General features: G+C 37.9%; 1 protein-coding gene and 1 long non-coding RNA gene across 2 annotated transcripts in view; both read left to right on the plus strand.

Annotated features, from left to right (window-relative positions):
- LOC138057345 (uncharacterized) overlaps positions 1-244 on the plus strand; it is a 2,033-nt gene extending 1,789 nt beyond the window's left edge. The window contains exons 3-4 of the long non-coding RNA XR_011133644.1: positions 1-4; positions 151-244. The exon at positions 1-4 is cut by the window's left edge and continues 96 nt beyond it. This is a non-coding gene — a long non-coding RNA (uncharacterized lncRNA). The remainder of the gene's footprint in view (positions 5-150) is intronic.
- Positions 245-1,234: 990 nt separating this feature from the next.
- On the plus strand, positions 1,235-18,651 carry LOC138056161 (uncharacterized). Its single transcript, XM_068901990.1, has 21 exons — positions 1,235-1,358; positions 1,621-1,674; positions 3,522-3,584; positions 4,408-4,470; positions 5,286-5,339; positions 5,933-5,995; positions 6,424-6,477; positions 7,006-7,068; positions 7,480-7,533; positions 8,002-8,064; positions 8,487-8,540; positions 9,345-9,388; positions 10,696-10,777; positions 11,702-11,941; positions 12,322-12,561; positions 13,027-13,266; positions 14,851-16,117; positions 16,361-16,860; positions 17,776-17,867; positions 18,190-18,244; positions 18,437-18,651. The coding sequence occupies exons 1-21, from the start codon at positions 1,235-1,237 to the stop codon at positions 18,649-18,651; spliced, it is 3,684 nt and encodes a 1,227-aa protein (XP_068758091.1).
- The last annotated feature ends 3,849 nt before the right edge of the window (positions 18,652-22,500 follow it).

The raw sequence follows: 22,500 nt of genomic DNA on the forward strand, positions 1-22,500 counted from the left end.
ATTGGTATGATTATGTAGTTTGTTGCTTCTTCTGCAGGTCTTATTCTACAATAAGTGGTCCTTGAGTGTTTTAACAGTAGTCAAACCTATGACTTCTCATTTACCAGAACAGAACTACTTGTGATATGTTAATTACTTTTATTTCTCAAGGGAAAGGTGTATTTGCAACCAGGGAGTTTAAGAGTGGTCACTTCTTGTTACAATATAAAGGAGAACTTGTATCAGCTGAAGAAGGAGAAAGACGCGAAAAACAGTACTCCTTGGATTTTGGAAACTTCCTCTATTTTTTTCAGTGGAATGAAGCCACCTACTGGTAAGCTTTCTTGAAAATTATTTAAATAATTAGGTACGTACAGTATTAAAAAACCTTCACAGCTTTTAAAAAAGGAAAGTTTGATTACTGTATTACTGGTTGTCCTTGTTTGTAATTTTTAATCTTTCTCTAACTCAGGTTCTGATATCATCTCCAGTTTGAATATGTACATCAAAATGTAGTACAAAAAAAAAATGTTCCTATTGTAGCAATTAGTTGCGGATACACTCTTGGGGGTTCAGTACCATGTAAAAGTATTGACCCCTTTATGGTGGTATTGCCGCTTGTCCTTCTGGCGACTTCCCCTCGCTATTCCCTTGGCAGGCCGCTTTTTTACCGAAGGAAATCTGCAGTCAGACTCGATAGTTGCTGTGGGAAGGTTAACAGGCCACAGAAAAATTACACTTGTTGGTAAACCACACACTCCTGAATCCTGAGTTCTAAGTTCTAAGATAATCTAGTTACAGCTAAACAGAAAGGATTGGCATGTGCCTTCACTTAATACTGAAATTCAAACTGTGATCAAAATACTCTCAACAAATGTTCTGCCAAACTGTTCCTCAAAATAATAGTTCTTACCAGTTGGGTCCTATACGAAAAAGGATCAGATGAACCATGATTTTGCTTACAATCTCTTGAATTGAACCAACTAAGCTCTACACAGAGACTAGCAAGTGCAAACAAAATGGTGGGAAGCAAGCAAAGAAGACCACTGCTTGATGGAATATCAAATTGACTGCACAGCACTGCAGTCACAATTTTACACTTAAAACTGAGATGGGTAATTTCTGTTTCCATATTCTACATTCTGGGGTTTTAGTAAACGTCTCTCTGTAATTCAATTACAGTATTGATGCCACATTCTCACATGGCCTTGGGCGCCTGGTTAATGATCTGCCTGCAAAGAAAGCCAACTGTAAGATGAAGAAGGTGATCGTTTCTGGGAAGGTGTGCCTTTGCCTTTTTGCAACAAAGGACATAGCTCCAAATGAAGAGCTACGATATGATTATGGTTTAAAGGATCTTCCATGGCGAGTTAAATCTGGTATGTTTCTGTGTTTTTTAGATTGGGGTAAACCAGGGTTTTCAAAATGTTTGAAGTAGGTGGCCAACTCTGGAAAAGTAGGTGGCTGTGACAATTCTGAAGCTAGGATGGTGGGCACCGTCAGAACATTTCGAAATGTAGAAACTTTGAAATGCCATTTTCATTGTGCTATCATCAATTTCAGAGGTTAATTGTGATTTATTAACCCCCCTTCCCCCCAATCTTTGTATTGTTGCAACAATTAGATTTAAATCTATTACAGGTGATGGTAGTGACAACATGAACAAGAATTGGAAGAATTCTACAACACGTAAAGGTAAGGAGAGAATTTTAGGTAATTGTACACGTAAAGTAATGTTTATGTTGCAGGTCAAATCAAACCTTAGGCCAATCTGTTTCCAAACCATGTCAGTTTGTTTCAACGTACATGTAGGTCAATTTGATTTTCTTTTTTGTTTTGTTTTTGCGGCAAACAAAAACTATATTTTTGGCACCTTGCACATGTAGTAAATTAAAGTATTCCATGTGGTCTTCACAGAATTAGTCGTTCATCAATTAATCTGCTGATAAATACTGCACATATTTTTCACATGTACATGTGTGCAATTAAGTCAAAGTGTTTTGGTAAAACCGAAACTATTCCCATAACTTTGGCTCTGCTTTGTATAATTTCAGGACAATTGTGGATAAACTTTGCCTTTTTGAGCACCTTCCCCACTCCCCCACCCCTTACAAAATGTTACCACACAATTAATACTGCTCAAAATTAGCAGTGGCAGCTAGAATGATACATATAACTTATAATAATTATTTGAAATTTTAATTTGTCATATAAATTTTCATCCATGACAATCGGTTATGCATCAAGCGTAATGGATTATGGCATTGGTAAGATTTGTTTTATCTTTGACAGGTACATGCACCACTAACAAACATATTAAAAATGATTGTTTTGGACTCAGTGTACCCTGTGGCTACAAGTAAACATGACTGTATTACAGCCTAATGCAATGTTAATTAGAGTTTTGCAATTTGCTTTGGCAAGTATTGACAGTAATGAACAATAAGTATCCCTGTTAGCACTGCATGACCTAAAATACATATGCATATAATATGATACACCAAATATTCAATAAACTACTTGCAAAAGAGAATATACCACCCATTATTACCCTACAGTACATGTACCTCTGTTTTAACTATATACTGACTCGTAAATCCGACACTAACTTTAAAAAAAGTTAACACCCTTTAGAAACTACAAGACAATGTTTAAAGGCCTGATTTGAATTTATTAAATTAGCCTTCAAGCCGTTTAATAAACCTACTGCAGGATGATAACAAAGTGACCTTCACATCTGCACTGTAATTGCCCTGGTTAAGAACTAACCAACCAAGGTTTATAACAAATTGATCTTATTGTAACATCAAATTGACCTAGTTTGAAACACATTCACCCATTCAAGTTCAAACAAAATTAATTGACCAAGCTTGAAACACACTGACCTAGGTTGAAACAAATTGACCTAGGTTCAAAACAAATTCACCTAAGGAAAGAAATAATTAACCTGTAACATTTACACGAGTTGACAGTTGCTTCAGTTAAGGTTTTACTAGAAAAATATGAATTAAGTCCTCGGTGTTGAGCAAAGTTCTATATAAAGTTGATTTAAATGTCATTGTTTTGTAATTGTTATTTTGTTTTGTTTACTTGTTGCAGCCAGAGATCATTTCTTAATTTTTATCATGTTTTATCATGGCTGTGGCTCGTCAATATTTTCACGTTTTTTGGGTAACATTGTGGGAACCAATAGACACCTCCTCAACTGTTTTCTGTCACCATGAAAGATAGCTGTACATTGCTTTTGTGACACAAAATCTGTGTAACATTATGGGGACATAGTCACTTGCTTGCATTATGGGGACATGGTTAGTCTGTTACGTTATGAAAGAAAGACATTTCCACTGTATAGCTATGTTACACGAATTTGGGTAACATTATAGGGACATGGTCACTTGCTTGCATTATGGGGACATGGTCGGTCTGTTGCATCATGAAAGAAAGATAATTAGTTATAGCTGCTGTTCCACGAATTTATTAATGTATTAATTTGGGAGGCATGACTGGGGCATGGTTCCTTGACTGTTATTTGTGTGCTGTAGATGGGGCGGTGATATCTCAAGATTGTGAAGAAGTTGTGTGTGCAAAGGAAGACAGTTGCAAAGGTACAGTTCAAGTCCTGATGATAATGCTGAGATAGTAGATGTATGACTTGTGGCAGAGCATTTCTCATTGTGCAGCATTGCGTGGGGTAATAATTAAATGACAGAAGCACATTGCTCCTTTTCAAAAAAACATGGTAACATTGCAGGAAAATTGTCATTTGCTTATGCCACATGAACAGTTGGTTGAATGACAGTCTTTGTGCTTGACTGAATGCAAGTCTGCAAGTATTTGTTATTGAAGAGATTTTTATAGTGAACTCCCCTGCCCCTAATTTTGCATTTGCTTTAACAATAACTAGATTTAAATTTATTACAGATGATCTTAGTGACAATATAAACGAGAATAGGAAGACAGGTGAAGGTAAGGAGAGAATTTTAGGTAATTGTGCATGTAGAAGGAAAGTAATGTTTACATGAGTTGACAGTTGCTTTAGCCCAGATCATTTCTTAATTCTTACAGTGTTTTATCCTGGCTATGGCCCTTTAATATTTTCACGTTTTTTTTTGGGTAACATTGTGGGGACCAATAGACTCCTCAACTTTTTACTGTCACCATGAAAGATAGCTGTACATTGCTTTTGTGACACAAAATGTGTGTAACATTATGGGGACATGGTCACTTGCTTGCATTATGGGGACATGGTTAGTCTGTTACATTATGAAAGAAAGATATTTCCACTATATAGCTACGTTACACGAATTTGGGGAGATGGTCACTTGCTTGTGCGAGGAAAGATAGTGAAACATTGCAGCTATTATTGAAAATCTGGGAGACATGACATGGGGCATGGTTCCTTTCAAGACTATTATTTGTGTGCTGTAGGTGGGATGGTCACGTCTCAAGATTGTGAAGAAGTTGCGTGTGGAAAGGAAGACAATTCCAAAGGTACAGTTTATCAACCCTGATAAAAATGCTGAGATGATAGACATGTGACCAGTGGCAGAGCATGTTTGATTGTGCAATGTTGCATGGGCTAATATTTAGATGTAAACCTTGTCAACTGCATTAACTTGTTATATCCATAATAAACAGAAGCACATTGCTGCTTTTTCAAAAACTTGGTGTAAGATCGTAGGAAAATTGTCAGTTGCTAAATGCTTTACAAACAGTTTGTTAAATTGCAATCTCTGTGCTTGACTGAATGCAAGTTCAGGGTTGTTATTAGAAGCCGGGACCCGGGTACCGGCGCCTGTATACTATGAACACAGTAGACGCCTTGGTTGTTGCGGTACTGAAAAGGCCACGCCAAAGAAATCTTAGGGGTACCCGCCTGTTTAGAATCCCATACCATTCTCTTTCTTCAATTAATGAAACCCCTGAAGTCTGGAAGTATTTCCAACTGAAGAGATTTTACATTGTTATATTGTTTACATGTAAACCTTGTCAACTGCATCAATTTTGTTATAACCATAAAGGACAGAAGGACTTTGGTGCTTTTTCAAAAACTCCGGGTGATATCCTAGGAAAATTGTCAGTTGCTTATGCTTTACAAACAGTTTGTTAAATTACAATCTCTGTGCTTGACTGAATGCAAGTCTGCAAGTGTTTCTAATTGAAGAGATTTTAACAGTGAAGAGTTAGGGCTTCTTATCATGCAAAGTTTCTTTCAGTGTCAAATCTTTAATTAAAAGAAGTTACAACCCGCTTCCCCTTAATCTTTGCATTTGTTTTAACAATAATTAGATTTAAATCTATTACAGGAGATGTTAGAGACAATATAAACAAGAATTGGAAGAATTCTACAACATGTAAAGGTAAGGAGAGAATTTTTGGTTATTGTGCCTGTACAGGAAAAGTAATGTTTACATGAGTTGACAGTTGGTTTAGCCCAGGTTTTTCTGTAGAAATATGAATTAAGTCCCTGGGTTTTGGCAAAAATAAATTCTAGTTCAAGTTCAATGAAATGTCATTGGTTTGTTGTTGTTATTTTGTTTGATTTAATGGTTTCATCCAGAGGTCATTAATTTGTTAATTTTTACCACGTTTTATCGTGGCTGTGGCCCTCAATATTTTCACTTTTTTTGGGTAACATTGTGGGGACCAATAGACACCTCAACTGTTTTCTGTCACCATGAAAGATAGTTGTACATTGCTTTTGTTACACAAAATGTGTGTAACATTATGGGGACATGGTCACTTGCTTGCATTATGGGGACATGGTTAGTCTGTTACATTATGAAAGTAAGATATTTCCACTGTATAGCTACGTTACACGAATTTGGGTAGCATTGTGGAGAGATGGTTACTTGCTTGTGTGAGGAAAGATAGTGATACATCACTGCTATTATCCAAAATCTGGGAGACATGACAGGGGCATGGTTCCTTGACTATTATTTGTGTGCTGTAGATGGGGTGCTCACGTCTCAAGATTGTGAAGAAGTTGTGTGTGGAAAGGAAGACAGTTCCAAAGGTACAGTCTATCAACGGTTATTATACTGCTAAGATAGTAGACATATGCCCAGTGGCAGAGCATGTTTGATTGTGCAACATTGAATGGGCTAATACTTACATGTAAACCTTGTCAACTGCATCAATTTTGTTATAACCATAAAGGACAGAAGGACTTTGGTGCTTTTTCAAAAACTCCGGGTGATATCCTAGGAAAATTGTCAGTTGCTTATGCTTTACAAACAGTTTGTTAAATTACAGTCTCTGTGCTTGACTGAATGCAAGTCTGCAAGTGTTTCTAATTGAAGAGATTTTAATAGTGAAGAGTTAGGGCTTCTTATCATGCAAAGTTTCTTTCAGTGTCAAATCTTTAATTAAAAGAAGTTACAACCCGCGTCCCCTTAATCTTTGCATTTGTTTTAACAATAATTAGATTTAAATCTATTACAGGAGATGTTAGAGACAATATAAACAAGAATTGGAAGAATTCTACAACATGTAAAGGTAAGGAGAGAATTTTTGGTTATTGTGCCTGTACAGGAAAAGTAATGTTTACATGAGTTGACAGTTGGTTTAGCCCAGGTTTTTCTATAGAAATATTAATTAAGTCCTTGGTGTTTGGCAAAATTCTAGTTAAACTTCAATGAAATGTCATTGGTTTGTTGTTGTTGTTATTTTGTTTTATTTAATTGTTTCAGCCAGAGGTCATTAATTTGTTAATTTTTACCACGTTTTATCGTGGCTGTGGCCCTCAATATTTTCACTTTTTTTGGGTAACATTGTGGGGACCAATAGACACCTCAACTGTTTTCTGTCACCATGAAAGATAGCTGTACATTGCTTTTGTGACACAAAATGTGTGTAACATTATGGGGACATGGTCACTTGCTTGCATTATGGGGACATGGTCGGTCTGTTGCATCATGAAAGAAAGATAATTATTTATAGCTGCTGTTCCATGAATTTATTTATGTATTTATTTGGGAGGCATGACTAGGGCATGGTTCCTTGACTGTTATTTGTGTGCTGTAGATTGGGCAGTGATGTCTCAAGATTGTGAAGAAGTTGTGTGTGCAAAGGAAGACAGTTGCAAAGGTACAGTTCAAGTCCTGATGATAATGCTGAGATAGTAGACGTGTGACTTGTGGCAGAGCATTTCTCATTGTGTAGCATTGCGTGGGGTAATACTTAAACGTCTTCAACTGCATTTTATAACCATGCATAAAAGATAGAAGCACATTGCTGCTTAAAAAAAAAAAAACAGGGTAACATTGCAGGAAAATTGTCACTTCCTTATGCCACATGAACAGTTTGTTGAATGACAGTCTTTGTGCTTGACTGAATGCAAGTCTGCGAGTATTTCTAATTGAAGAGATTTTTATAGTGAAGAGTCAGGACTGCTTATCATGCAAACTTTCTTTCAGTATCACATCTTTAATAGTTACAACTCGGCTCCCCCTAATTTTGCATTTGCTTTAACAATAACTAGATTTAAATTTATTACAGGTGATCGTAGTGGCAATATAAACGAGAATTGGAAGAATTCTACAACACGTAAAGGTAAGGAGAGAATTTTAGGGGATTGTGCATGCAGAGGGAAAGTAAGCTTACACAAGTTGACAGTTGCTTTATCCCAGATCATTTCTTGATTTTTACCATGTTTTATCGTGGCCGTGCATGGCCCTTCGATACTTTCGCGTTTTTGGGGTAACATTGTGGGGACCAATAGACTCCTCAACTGTTTTCTGTCACCATGAAAGATAGCTGTACATTGCTTTTGTGACAAAATCTGTGTAACATTATGGGGACATGGTCACTTGCTTGCATTATGGGGACATGGTTAGTCTTTTATGTTATGAAAGGAAGATATTTCCACTGTATGGCTGCTGTTACATGAATTTGGGTAGCATTGTGGGGACATGGTCACTTGCTTGTGTGAGGAAAGATATTGAAACATTGCTGCTGTTATCCAAAATCTGGGAGACATGACAGGGGCATGGTTCCTTGACTATTATTTTTGTGTTGTAGATGGGGTGGTCACATCTCAAGATTGTGAAGAAGTTGTGTGTGGAAAGGAAGACAGTTCCCAAGGTACAGTTTATCAACCCTGATAAAATTGCTGAGATAGCAGACATGTGACCAGTGACAGAGCATGTTTGATGCTGCAACGTTGCATGGCCTAATACTTAGATGTAAACCTTGTCAACTGCATCAATTTTGTTATAACCATAAAGGACAGAAGCACTTTGGTGCTTTTTCAAAAACTCGGGGTAACATGGTAGGAAAATTGTCAGTTGCTTATGCTTTACAAACAGTTTTTTAAATTACAATCTCTGTGCTTGACTGAATGCAAGTCTGCAAGTATTTCTAATTGAAGATATTTTAATAGTGAAGAGTTAAGACTTCTTATGCAAACTTTCTTTTACTGCCTAATCTTTAATTAGAAGTTACAACCCGCTTTCCCGTAATCTTTGCATTTGTTTTAACAATAATTAGACTTAAATCTATTACAGGTGATCTTAGATGCAATATAAACAAGAATTGGAAAAATTCTACAACATGTAAAGGTAAGGAGAGAATTTTTGGTTATTGTGCCTGTACAAGAAAAGTAATGTTTACATGAGTTGACAGTTGCTTTAGCTCAAGTTTTACTTTGGAAATATGAATTAAGTCCTTGGTGTTTGACAAAAATTCTATTTAAAGTTCAATGAAATGTCATTTTTTAATTGTTTCAGCCAGAGATCATTTGTTAATTCTTACCGTGTTTTATTGTGGCTGTGGCCTTTCAATATTTTCACTTTTTTGGGTAACATTGTGGGGACCAATAGACTCCTCCTCAACTTTTTTCTGTCACCATGAAAGATAGCTGTACATTGGTTTTGTGACACAAAATGTGTGTAACATTATGGGGACATGGTCACTTGCTTGCATTATGGGGACATGGTCGGTCTGTTGCATCATGAAAGATAGATAATTATTTATAGCTGATGTTATGGGAATTTGGATAGCATGATGGGAACATGGTAACTTGCTCGCATAATGAAAGATAGTGAAGCATTGCTGCTACTATCCAAAATCTGGGAGACATGACATTGGCATGGTTCCTTGGTTATTATTTGTGTGCAGTAGGTGGGCTGGTCAGGTCTTGAGATTGTGAGATTGCATGGGCTAATAGTTAAACCTCCTCTTTGGGGTTGACTAATGAAAATACAAGTATTTCGAATTAGAGAAATTATAATAATTAAGGGCTGGGGCTTGTTATCATGACACTTTCTTCCAGTGTCACACAGATTTTGGATATGTATTGGGTTACACAGGTGTAAAGTTAGAAATTATTGTTGACATGATATTTACTTTTTTGCTTCTTATAGGGCTTGCAATACCCCTTGTATCACTATGTGGTCAAAGAACTGAGGTGGGATTATCAGATTGATTAATGTACTATTATTACTCTCTCTCTTAAGCTTTGATGTATGGTCTGCACACTTAGGCCATAAATTGAAGGGGAAAATTTGTGGTCATAATGTACAGCACAGCCCACAGATTAAAACTGAACTTAGTAAGAGGTAGTTGATGACATCCTGGGAATTAGTTTTTGAGAATACGAATTGGAGGTGTTTGTTGCTTTTTTTCTGTTTGGTTGCTTGCTGCTCCTTGAAATGAAAACAATTTTTTTCTTTATCACTCGTGGAGATGGTGGTGGTACATGTAGTCATAATTCTCACCAATGAGGAAAAACTACCCCTAACAGAAAGATTCTGTGCATGGAACACTACTGACAGTTTGAGAGTGTTTGGGAACCAGAAAATTAAAGTTTCTTTAGAGTTGTATAAGACAATGCTTTGCGGTAAAATAAGTGGAGAAAAATTCTTGATATCTAGCCCTGGAGGGACCCCCACTACGGACCGGGGCCGCGGACTACCTACGGACCGGTCCACAGACTACCCTTACGGACCCCTCTACAGACCACTCCCAAAATAGAATCAAAAACAAAAAACAAGATTTCACTTAAAAGCACTCATGTTGGCGAAATTTCAAGCGTCATGCTGGGAAAATGTAACAAACCTGGGCTCCGTTCAGTGTCGGGGGCAAGTTAAATCATTGCACATTTCCATTTCGTTTGCTGTGGCTATAAGTATAAATGAAAGACCGGGAAATCTCCGGGAAGCCTCGAAATTTGTGCTGCTTTGAGTGCATTTCCTTCACCATTTTGTTCATCCCATTCTCCCGCGGGTTAGTGAACTCGTCCCAGGCTTCACAATTAGCTTGGCGGAATAAGGCACGACGACTCAACAACACAACTTTTGCGGCCTGATTAAGCCACAAGCAGAAGGTAAGAACGGGTAACCCAAAAACACTGGCCCCCGGTCCACGGACCTGCACTAAGAAGGTAAGAACTTTCTTAGCAACAAAAATGGCAACTTTCTATTGATATAATGATATAACTTGCGCCCGAGACTGAGCCTACAGGTTTGTTACATTTTCCCCGCATACTGCTTGAAATTTTGCCGACACAAGTGATCTTTTGGAGAAGCAGCAAGTGAAATCTTTGTTGTTGTATTTTTTTTAATTCAATTTTGGGAGTGGTCCGTAGAGGGGTCTGTAAGGGTAGTCCGTGGACCGGTCCGTAGTGGGGGTCCGTGGACTGGGGGTCAGTGTTTTCGGGTTACCCCCCTGGAGGTACATGTAAAACATAAATGTGGCTTGGTTTTTGTTTTTCAGAAAGTCCCAGTACCAAGTAACACTGAATTTGTACCAGAGACATGTAGCTCAGAAGAAAATGATACAGAGCTGGATACACCAGGTAAAAGCAACTAATCCTTTAAAAACAAAATCTTAATAATTCAGTATGTAAAGTGTCACAGCTTAGCTCCAAGACTTACAGCCTGTAGGGACTAGAAGCATGATGAATTTATGTATAAACAAGATGACTATCAGAGGCATTAACACGGGATGCATAAATTAAAGGTATCAAAGCCTCTGAATTTATTCTCTTAATTTATCACTGACTTTGGTTCTCTTTGGTAGTTGGAAGCACGCTCAACTAGAATGTAATTATTCACAGTTGATACACGAAACCAAATGGAATGAATCAATCTCTTTTCAATATTTATAGTCAGCCTATGTCACATGTGAGAATGAAATGTCTACGTTTAAAAAGGTTTTATCCAAAAAATGAGCATGTTGTCATTGTGCATTATTCTGGAGCAAGAACTGTGGTTGATCAGTTAGCTGACTGTTCGGCAGTTCCAGCGCCACATTCACTCCTCAAAGTACAGGAATAAAAAATTAATAGAAAAAAGTACAACAAGAAACGACACGTGGCATTATAGGCGGTCACCCTTCCAAACATTGACCTCAGCCAACAGGGCTTAACTGGCCAATTACAATAATGTTATGCGCTTACGCTGACGATGAAACTTGACCAATGGAAAGAGCGTGAAGAAATTAGAAAGATGGCCAATTTTTGGGCCACTGATGTTTAAGAGCAAGATTTTGAAGCAGTTTGAAAGTTTGAAAAATTTAAAAGAATTGTGTGCTTTGCTATCCAGCAGCTATTTTGTACCTCGATCATTTTTTGTGATTGACAAGGTCATGTGACATGGTCATGCACAGGACCTACACATGTATTCCCGGCCAAGCCAATGTTATGCAATAACTACAGTATTGCAGTGAGGCGTCAAGAGATTTCAGGCTTATTAACTAAAGCAAAATCGTTTCATTGCAGGTTATGCTTGGAAACGATGCCATGACAGTACTGCCAGTGAAGAGTCTGAGGAATTCAGTGTAACTAGAAAGAAGAAGCCTTGCAGTAAGGCTTTGTTTTCTGAATCTGAGAGTGACAGCGATGGGGAGAGACATGCTGATGTTGAAATTTGTGGAATTGGAAAGGTAGCTTGTGACTCCAGTAGTAAGGGCAAATTTCAAAGAGGACAGTTGGCCACTAAAACAAGCAGAAATAGTAAAGGTAAGGCTAGTCAATATCAAGATGAGAAAATGTTTTTCGGCAGGCTTGTTCTTGTGGGCTATCTTTGAGTATAACTTAGTATGTCTGCATGAGTCATGTGCTGATATCATACATAACTTTAGATGTCACCAACTTTGATATATACCTGTATTAGTTTACAACAACTTGCCATTGCTAAGCAGTCTCATATTTTAGTAATTCTCTGGAATACTTTTTAGGGTTTGACACGCCTCAAAAGAGAATATTCAGTTTGACTAACAGAAGTAAATACACATGTATTCCCGCCAAGCCAATGTTATGCAATAACTATTGCAGTGAGGCGTCAAGAGGCCTCAAGATATTTCAGGCTTATTAACTGAAGTAAAATCTTTTCATTGCAGGTTATGCTTGGAAACGATGCCATGACAGTACTGCCAGTGAAGAGTCTGAGGAATTCAGTGTAACTAGAAAGAAGAAGCCTTGCAGTAAGGCTGTGTTTTCTGAATCTGAGAGTGACAGCGATGGGGAGAGACATGCTGATGTTGAAATTTGTGGAATTGGAAAGGTAGCTTGTGACTCCAGTAGTAAGGGCAAATTTCAAAGAGGAAAGGTGGCCACTAAAACAAGCAGAAATAGTAAAGGTAAGGCTAGTCAATATCAAGATGAGAAAATGCAACACAAACACTTCACGTACAGCAGTGTTATTATAAGAATATATTTTTTAATGTGGTGGCAAATAGGATTTTTATGTTTTTCGGCAGGCTTGTTCTTGTGGGCTATCTTTGAGTGTAACTTAGTATGTCTGCATGAGTCGTGTGCTGATATCATACAAAAAGTCATAACTTTAGATGTCACCAACTTTGATATATACCTGTATTAGTTTACAACAACTTGCCATTGCCAAGCAGTCTCATATTTTAGTAATTCTCTGGAATACTTTTTAGGGTTTGACACGCCTCAAAAGAGAATATTCAGTTTGACCAACAGAAGTAAATACACATGTATTCCCGCCAAGCCAATGTTATGCAATAACTATTGCAGTGAGGCGTCAAGAGGCCTCAAGATATTTCAGGCTTATTAACTGAAGTAAAATCTTTTCATTGCAGGTTATGCTTGGAAACGATGCCATGACAGTACTGCCAGTGAAGAGTCTGAGGAATTCAGTGTAACTAGAAAGAAGAAGCCTTGCAGTAAGGCTTTGTTTTCTGAATGTGAGAGTGACAGCGATGGGGAGAGACATGCTGATGTTGAAATTTGTGGAATTGGAAAGGTAGCCTGTGACTCCAGTAGTAAGGGCAAATTTCAAAGAGGAAAGTTGACCACTAAAACAAGCAGAGATAGTAAAGGTAAGGCTAGTCAATATCAAGATGAGAAAATACAACACAAACACTTCACAGTGATGTTATTATGAGTATGTATTTATTTTTGATGTCATCAACTTTGATATATATATCGAGTTATACAAGCACAATTTCTAACCAATCAGTGCGCTTATTTTCTTAGTACTGTTTTCTAAATATAATATATATATATATATATATATATATATAATTATATTTAGAAAACAGTACTAAGAAAATAAGCGCACTGATTGGTTAGAAATTGTGTTTGTATAACTCGATAGAAACACAGAACTAGCACAAGCTGTTGACGCAATGATGACACGAGCAAAGAAAATTTGCATTTTGATAGTCAAAGTTTACAAGTTGTTTTCCTTTGTTTTTCGTTGCAGTGTTTTCTAAAAGAAATAGAAAACATGTTCTCCGTGTTTCTATTGAGTTATATAAAAACCCGTGAAAGTTTGGGAGAACTCGAAAAATTTGTGGAAACAATCACCTGCGGCTCATGTTCCCGCGACATTTCTCATTCTCCCAAACTTCCACTTGTGTTTATATATCTCGATAGAAACACGGTACATGTTAAATCTATTTCTTAAATAAATAAATAAATATACATATATATATCTGACTTCTTTAATGGTATGTTTTTGTATATGTAAAGGCTGTTTTACACGGTACGATTTGTTGCGCGTGTCTTGGTGAATGTGACATAACGTAGAACAAACTTGTACCGTGTGAATGCTACTACAACTTGTCTACCACAGATGCACGCGGCCTAAAATTTGTCGTAAGGTTTTGAATCTTGTTTTACAACCATACAATAGTTGTGGGTATAGTTAATATTGAATGACAAGTGTCGTATCTGATTTTTTGCATGACGCGAGTAGTGTGCGCTACAGAAGTTGCATGCAACAGTCATAAGCAAAAATCGTACCGTGTAAATTGGTCTTAAGATTTTCATAAATCTGTATTTTCTTTGAGTGCTGAAAGAATCTCTCACGAGTGAGCAAAGCAAATAAGTGAGAGTTACTTTCATCACGAGAAGGTAAACTTCACACCCCCAAGCAGCCATGTAATGTTCTGTTTATTTTATAGATACTGATGAAATTTCCACGTAAAACACAACTTTTTTAAATTCATTTTCGAAACAGCAAAATAGTGCAATTTAAGTGATCAGCTATCGCATAATGTCTATCACAAAAATGTTATGAAACTATGTACCGTCTTTGCACCTTAAAGCCATTTTGTGAATAAGATTTCAAAAGAACTGCCTGCGCCCCTGACTGGGAAGCTCTCTTGTAATTGGCTAATCATGTTAGTAACCATGGGGACACCAATATCCTCACACGTGAAAGATGAAGATAGTATCTTCACTGCGCGCGAAGAAGATATGTTTTTTTAGTAAAAGGAAAAATCCTTGTATTTCATCAGTATCTATATAACAAACTGTTATCATTATTGCACTGTGAATGAAGGTTCATTTATTATTAATTTTCTGTTCAGATTGATTGGCTCTTATGCTAATAATTAATGTCCAAAGTTGGCTTGAAGGTATTCTAACATTGGATAGGTCATTTGGTTACTTTGCAGTGGTAATAACTTGTGTTAAGAAGCGGGAGGACAATGCTCGAGTTTATGACAAACGGCAGGCCTGCTTTTACTGTGAGAAGCTATATGCAAAAATTTCTCGCCATTATGAACATAATCACAAAGATGAATCAGAGGTAGTTAACGCATTTGCTCATCCACGTGGTTCCAAAGAACGTAAGAAAGCCATAGAAAAGTTACGTCTGCAAGGGAATTTCCATCATAACTTGCGCGTGTTGGAATCAAAAAGTGGACAGCTCATTGTCATCAGAAGACCAGGAGAGGGAGAGGAATGTTCTCTCGATGATTTTCTTCCTTGCCCTCACTGTCTTGGCTTTATGAAGAAGAAAGATCTTTGGAGGCATGTAAAAGGCTGCAACTTCAGAAGTGGTGATGATGATACAGCTGATGACAAAAAGTACCAGAAACTTCAGAGTAAGAGCAAATTGCTCATCTTGCCGTCAATATGCCCTGGTAAGAGCTCACTGTTCCAAGATGTTGTGGCCTCCATGAAATCAGATCATATAACTCTAGTGGCTAGGAATGATGCTGTTATTTCTGCTCTTGGTACAATGATGGTAGAAAAGGTTGGCTCAAAAAGATGTCATGACATTTCGCAAAATATGCGAAACCTTGCACGCCTCCTTATTTCATTGAGGGAGGTAGTAAACAATGAAAATGCCCAGTTGTCACAGTTTCTTCGTCCAGACAAGTTTGATGTTCTTGTTCAGTGTGTCATGCAAATTTCAAAGTTCGAAGTAAAGAGAGCTGAAAAAGAGGTTGGAACACCTTCCTTGGCTTTGCACATTGGTTATTCATTAAAGAAATGTGTTGGTATTGTTCGTGGGAAAGCACTGCGAGAGAAAGACAAAGGCCTACTGGAAGATGTTGAGCACTTTGAGAAACTCATGGAAGCAGAGTGGAATTTCCGTATCAGCCATCATTCCATAACAACTCTGAGCGATAGGAAACATAATCAGCCTGAACTTCTACCTGTGACCAACGACCTTAAGAAGCTAAAGGAGTTCATCACATCAAAGATCATTGCACTCACTTCAGAACTGCAAGGCACAAACAGACCACTCCTACAAACCTGGCGAGACTTGAGTGAAATGGTTCTAAACAGACTGATACTCTTCAATAAACGAAGAGGGGGAGAAACAGCTAAGCTTCATCTGGATACTTACATCAATCGTCCTGACTGGAGCAGAAACACAAATCAAGATGTTGTAGCTTCTCTCAACGGCATTGAACAACAGTTACTTCACAGGTATGAAGTCTTTTTTTTTTCTTTTGCGTGATAAATGTTGCATGTGTATGTGGGCCAAGGAAACCTTTAGGGAAAGAGCTGGGGAAGGGGGAGGTGACTGGAGGATTGGGTTGATGTGTTTTTACTTTTCATGTAATTGTTTGCTTTAATGACTATTAAGTCGTGAACGTGGCTTCTAAGTTGCTTTAGTAGCCACTTGCAAAAGTCCAGTAGTAATGTCTTCGTGTAACTGTTTTTTTTTAGGCTGGATATGGTTGAAATTAAGGGAAAGAGGGGCCGGAAGGTGCCACTACTGTTAACAAAGGAGGTGAAAGAAGCAATTGATGTTTTGGTAAAAAAGCGAACTGAAGTTGGCATCAACCAAAAAAACCCCTACCTATTTGCAGCAACTGCAAGTGGTTCGTTAGGTCATTTAAGACCATGGGAGTGTATGAGAAAGGTTGTCACAAGTGATGAGTTGAAGCTGGAAAAACCTGAAGCTGTAACAAGTACCAGGCTTCGAAAATATGTAGCTGCTGTATCACAAATCTTGGACCTTCAGGAGAACGAACTTGATTGGCTTGCTCGCCATTTAGGCCATGACATCTCTGTCCACAGAGAGTATTACCGATTACATGAGTCAACCATTGAGCTTGCAAAGGTTGGAAAGATCCTTACGACGGTTGATGAGGGAAAAACCAGGCTCTGGGCTGGGAAATCACTAGATGATATTGACTTGGACAAAGACATTGATCCAATTTCACGTAGGTTTAAAGCAGTTTCCCCAGCAGGCAACAAGGAGGCAATCCCTATTAACAAGGGCTTCTGATGAAGCTTGTATTTTTGTGGGGAGAAAAGTGACGTTGGCATGATTTCATCTTGAGCCAACTCTCAGCTGTTTCTCTTTGAGGTATCTACAGTGGAACCTCTATTAAAAGGACAAGTACTCCCTCACACGAGGAGATGGGTTATCTCTTTGGAGGCTTGCTAGTGTTGTCTTTTGAGCTCAATCTATTCTTGAACCTTTGTCACTTGGAGAATCGACTTACTTTGCTGTTCTATTCCTTACACTTTAAAAAGACAGGGATTCTGAATCAGATGAAGACAGTAATGCTGGTATGGAGCCACACAGTTCAAGAAGAAAACAAAAAGGAAGGGTGAGTGCATATTCTTTATTTTTATAATTATATCTTGATGGCTTGTGAAGTTGTTTTGCATAAATTGCACTCAGGTATGGATGCTTGATTGCTTTGGCTTCCCCTTTGACATGCTGTTAGAACCACTTTCAACAGTTCTTCAAGTTGCTCTGAAACACTACTCTGAATATTGTGGTCCATATTGGCCTCATGGCTAACGCACTGGTATTGTTTTCTTTTTAACAGCAGAGATCGGGCAAGTCAAGGATTGCACATGAAACGTCTGTGCCAAGAGACAATGGTATATTTGATAACATTTTCTTTTTACGTGTTGTTACACTGTGCATTTATTTTATAAAGTTTTTGTATGGAAGTGTTGATCAGGGTATTCATGTGTGCTCTCTTTATACTCGCTATAAACTTGCTACTTTCATCACAAACGACCAAAATTTTTTTTTTGACAAATAATATGCAGTTTTCACTTCAAACGGCTTAATTCTTATTGGTAGAAGAATTTAATTTGTCCTGGTGTTTTATTTGTAGACGATCACCAGGTTTCCAGGGATTCTGGATCAGAAGAATGCATTGTTACTGATGCTGCGAAACATACTCCACATCAGCAGGTCAGTAGACAGGTGAGTGGTGTTTCTCAGTTATTGTTACCCGTAAATGTCTTTCTACTTTATAGTACACAGTACTTCCCCTTGCTGCTGAAAAGTCAAAAGTAAATCAGGAACGTAGCCAGGATTTTAAAGAGGGGGGGGGAGGGGTCACATTGTGTCAAACAGAGGGTATTCACCAGATTGTGGCGTTTTCAGCACCTGAATATTTTAGGTTGTTTGCTTAAAAAAAGGCTCACAAAGCTCCCCCCCCCCCCCTAACCAAAACAAACGAAGTATATGTTCCAATTGAACTGCTCTAGCTTCCCTCATTTATTGTATTCTGGTATTTCCACAGCAACAATCAGTCAGCTCTAGGAAATTACAAGGAACACCAGCGCCAAAACAGAATGGTATGTGATACACTGTCGTTTCCACTAATGATCAAGCCCTGATCGATCTCTTTGGCCTCGCAAATTTGTGTTCAACGCCAGAAAGAGACATCAGCGCCAATACGCAACTTTGAATTATCACTATTCACTGCCTACAAAGTTGCAGCATCAGATGTAGGTTTCTTTTATGATGACATTTTGTTCTTTCAACAGCTATGACTGAAAAGACAAAAAAAGCTACAGGAAAAGAGAATGTTGGTACGTTGGCAAGCATTGCCGTACTTATTTGCATTTTGTTGTGTGAGTGTAATGCTGAGGCCCCTCACCTTGCAAGGTGGCTAAGCAGTCGCCTGTTTTGCGAAGACAGAAACCTCGTGGAAAAACTGTTAGTTTTCGTGTTATGTATTCAGTACGGAAAACAGAATTGATTACAGCTTGATATATTGTCTGTAACATTTGGTTTGAGGTGCACTGAATGACTTTATTGTCCCCCTGTGAAAACACTTTGCTATGACGTCAGCGGTAATTTCTCTTTGATGTTTCGGTCTTATAACAAGGTGTTGCCGGTGCACGCAAGCAAAGGAAGCCGCACAATCTCTGGACAAAAGAAGAAAAGGAGGAGGTTTTCAAGCATCTTGGGGACTTCATCAAAAAAGAAAATTTTGCCAGGAAAAACTGAATGTATAAAATGCGTAGAACAGAGCAACGGATTACTGGCTAATAGACAGTGGTCAGTCGTGAAGGATTGTGTAAGAAATATTATTTCTCGAGCAAAAACATTACGAGAACAAAATTGCTAGGGAAGGACTCTTGTTAGGAAAGCATTTTAACTTCTAATTCAGAACCAGAACGCTCACATTTTCCAAAAGTGGAGGCATGGGATATGATTGTGTCATGAATTTCCTAAGCATAACGAGGGAGGACAGACACTCCCCATTATTCCCAGTATTTGGACAGCTTGTGGCAAGAAACCATCACAGATTCATTTAGGCAAAAAGTAATATGATGAAGGCTTATTTCCATAATGACACAGTCCGAGTCATAAGAGCGTTTTGGACTTAGTCGAAACAACGGAGTTGTAAGCTGGATTGAATTGGAGTCACATGAACCAGAACGTTTCCCATTTTTCAGATTCTATTTAGGATTTCGTTGCTTGCGATCTTGTCAATACTGGAATGTCGGGGTCGAAAGTAGATGCGAAAGAATATTCTTATCAGTGCTCATGAGAACAAAGGAAAGCATTGTCATTTGTTGCTTCTTCCGCTTCCACTTGCGACTGGAACAATACTGTTTTTACACTCTATCATAAACCACAGAGTCACAAGCGGAATTGGATGAAATGCTTACGACTATGTTGTTTGATTTTCAAGAAATCCTAACGGTCAACGCTTCCGATCACTGTTCTCTGACTCCGTAGCTAGTAAAAACCAGCCTTAAAGATATTGAGCTAGATTGTGTTGTTTTGGTTGGAACAAAAAGTTTTGCAACACTGTAGAGTAACTCAAAATTTGGTCTTTAGTTCTTGTTACGGAAGCAACCACTCCTCGGAAAACGTGAATGTGACACTAATCGGTCTGCAGTCAGTCTGCTCTAGCAGTTACATAGAAATAACTAGGGCAAAAGATGATTAAACGTCTGAACGTTCAGATTAGGGTTTTGGTATTCTAATACCATCTGTTGTAACAGTTCATAGTTATGGTGTAGAGAAATACATTTAATTGTATTAACAGTCAAAGTAAACAAGTAACAATCTTCAAGTGATTGTACAGTGTTTTTAAATACTGCATTAAATTTAGTTGAAAGGTATTCTGACTTCTCTATTTGGACTCTTTCTCGTCACGGCATTGTTCCAAAGAAGAACATTTCACGTCCGCTTACCCAGTAAAAATATATGGCAGATGGCAAAGTAGTCTTCAAAATATCAAGATTCTCTGATCCTGACTGTGTCGACCTTCAAAAACAGTTTGCAGAAATACAGTGTGTATTGGTCCGCACAGCGTAGTATTCGGGATTTAGGAAATATTTTGGCCCTTGATAACCTGTTTTCGAGGGTAGACAAAATGCCGAAGCCGTGCTTTCACTAAATCGTATATGTACGAGTAAAAAAATGGTGGTTCCCCACAATGTTGAGGTTAAAACGTGGACTTGAAAATGTCCCCATAATTACAATGTGTATTTGTCCCCACAGCGAAGGATTAAATTTTTTTGACAACTAAAGGTCGTCAATAGACGTTTATTGGGAGTACTTCAAAATGCACGGATTATTTTTTTCATAACTGCAGTGGAAGTAGGTGTCCCCAAAATACAGGCATACATACATGGTCCTCACAAGTCAGCATTTGTAAGTATGTATGTATGTATGTATGTATGTACCGGTAATATGAAATATGATTATTGGTTCACAAGTTTTTTGAAATTACTCAAACTATTGTTTACACAATTTAAGAATCCCTACCTTGCATGCATGGTCCTACAGTAGGTATTTGAACATTTTCACATTGTTTAACCCACTTTCCATTTGCTTTAATCACATGGGATGGGGCACAATATGGTTTGAATCCACATGTCTTACATTCTGACATACAAGTCAAATTGTTGTGGCCTTGTGCAGCACAATTACTGCAGTTAAAATTTTTTTTTCTTTGGCATCCAAAGTCCTCTAGATACTCCATCCGGTTTCTTTTCTGTACAATTTGTGTTAATGCGTCAAGACCTCTTTGGTTGGTTGACCTAAAGTAATCTTTTGTTGTTTTATCATTCAACTTTTCAAGGCCTTGTTGAGTGAAGGAGCAAATTTGGCCATACAGTTTTAAGAACTCGGGCACATGCCATAAAAGAGCGTGCATGTATGGAGTCACATGCTTGGTGTGATAGAGTGTCAAAAAGTGATCTATGAATGCCTTAGATTTCTGTTGAAATTGTTCAATACTATTGCTACGATTTGGTGAACTCAGCATGTCAGTTATGGCCATAAATTGAGTCCACAACTTTGAAATTTCAACAGATTTGCTTTGATTGGGTAGTACTTGGGTAAAATCAATGTTCCTAAATAATTTCAACTTTTCTGGGCCAGTTAAATCTCGCCATTTGAGTTTTTTTTAATCCTTACAGACAAACCAGTTGAATGCAATTTTCAATGTATCGTTAAGATAAGACTCCCAGCCAGTCATGTACTTGTACTTTGATCTCTCAAATCCATCATTAAATGTTTTCTTGTTATGAATAGAATCTAGGCGTCGTAATTCTAAGATAAGCAGATTAATAAGATTGTCAGAAATCCTTACAAACAGGTGTAGTGAGTCTATTATGACATGGTCGAGAGGAATAGATGGAAAAATGGGAACTTTCTTGACATTGTAGCCTTGATCAGCCCTTGCCCTACCCCTTAACATTTGTTCAATTTCTCGAACAGTACGTGCACCTTTTGAAATGTCAATGAGAGACCATTCTTTTCTCGTCATACTTATCATATAGTGGACATTTGCACCAAATGCAAGGGTGGATTGCAGTTGCTGCACCAAGGCCACAAACAAACAAGCAAGGAATTTGCAGTCCCCCCCTAAGAACCACTCAGTTTCAAAATGCAGTCTTCCCACTGAAATTTCCTGTAGAGAACCCACGTCTTTCCTTATATCTGCCAGGGATTGTTCCAGTTTGTCATAGTTTTCTGACTCTTTAATTACAGCAATTAAATGATTCCCATCAGCAGACATTGCTTTTTCTCCTTCATCCAGCGTAGTAAAGGTTATATTGATAACATGTAACCTTTTGCCAATGTTAGTGCCATCTCCAGATAGTTTTACTCTAATTTTATGATCAAGTTTGAAAGCTGCATTTGAGGGAGTGTTTTTAATTAAATTCTGTAATCTGATTTCCAACCTCTCCTTGATACTCTGCTGGACTCCATTTGTGTCACCAGGTGTTGGATATAAGTTCCATTTCCTATTAATTTCCCTGATCCTGTCTTGAATTTTCCAAGATCTAGGCAGATCCTTGCATATCATGGTAAGTTCAAGGTATGCTTCATTTGAAACACTAAATCTCTCTTTGGTGTAGAGTAGTAAATTTACTTCATCAATGTCCTCATCAGTCAGTTCTTCAGTTTGAGATGAGGTTTCAATGTTCTCCTCATCAACCAAGGTAAGGGTCTCATATTCAAGAGTGTTCTCATTAAATATTTCAATTTTAGTGGCCACAAAACTATGAAGCCCAAGAAGTGACAGTCAAGTTTCACAATCTGTGACCATTTGTTTTCGAACTCTAGATTGATGCCTGTT

This window comes from Montipora capricornis, chromosome 7, assembly GCF_036669925.1.
Source record: "Montipora capricornis isolate CH-2021 chromosome 7, ASM3666992v2, whole genome shotgun sequence".
Taxonomy (NCBI): Eukaryota; Metazoa; Cnidaria; class Anthozoa; order Scleractinia; family Acroporidae; genus Montipora; species Montipora capricornis.

Bases quoted from the DNA above. Each gene is read 5' to 3' on its own strand.
- LOC138056161 (XM_068901990.1), top strand. From the start codon at position 1,235: ATGAAGAAGGTGATCGTTTCTGGGAAGGTGTGCCTTTGCCTTTTTGCA. The intron at 6,478-7,005 runs GTAAGGAGAGAA...TGTGTGCTGTAG, and splicing joins GAATTCTACAACATGTAAAG to ATTGGGCAGTGATGTCTCAA. The intron at 9,389-10,695 runs GTGGGATTATCA...TTTGTTTTTCAG, and splicing joins TATGTGGTCAAAGAACTGAG to AAAGTCCCAGTACCAAGTAA.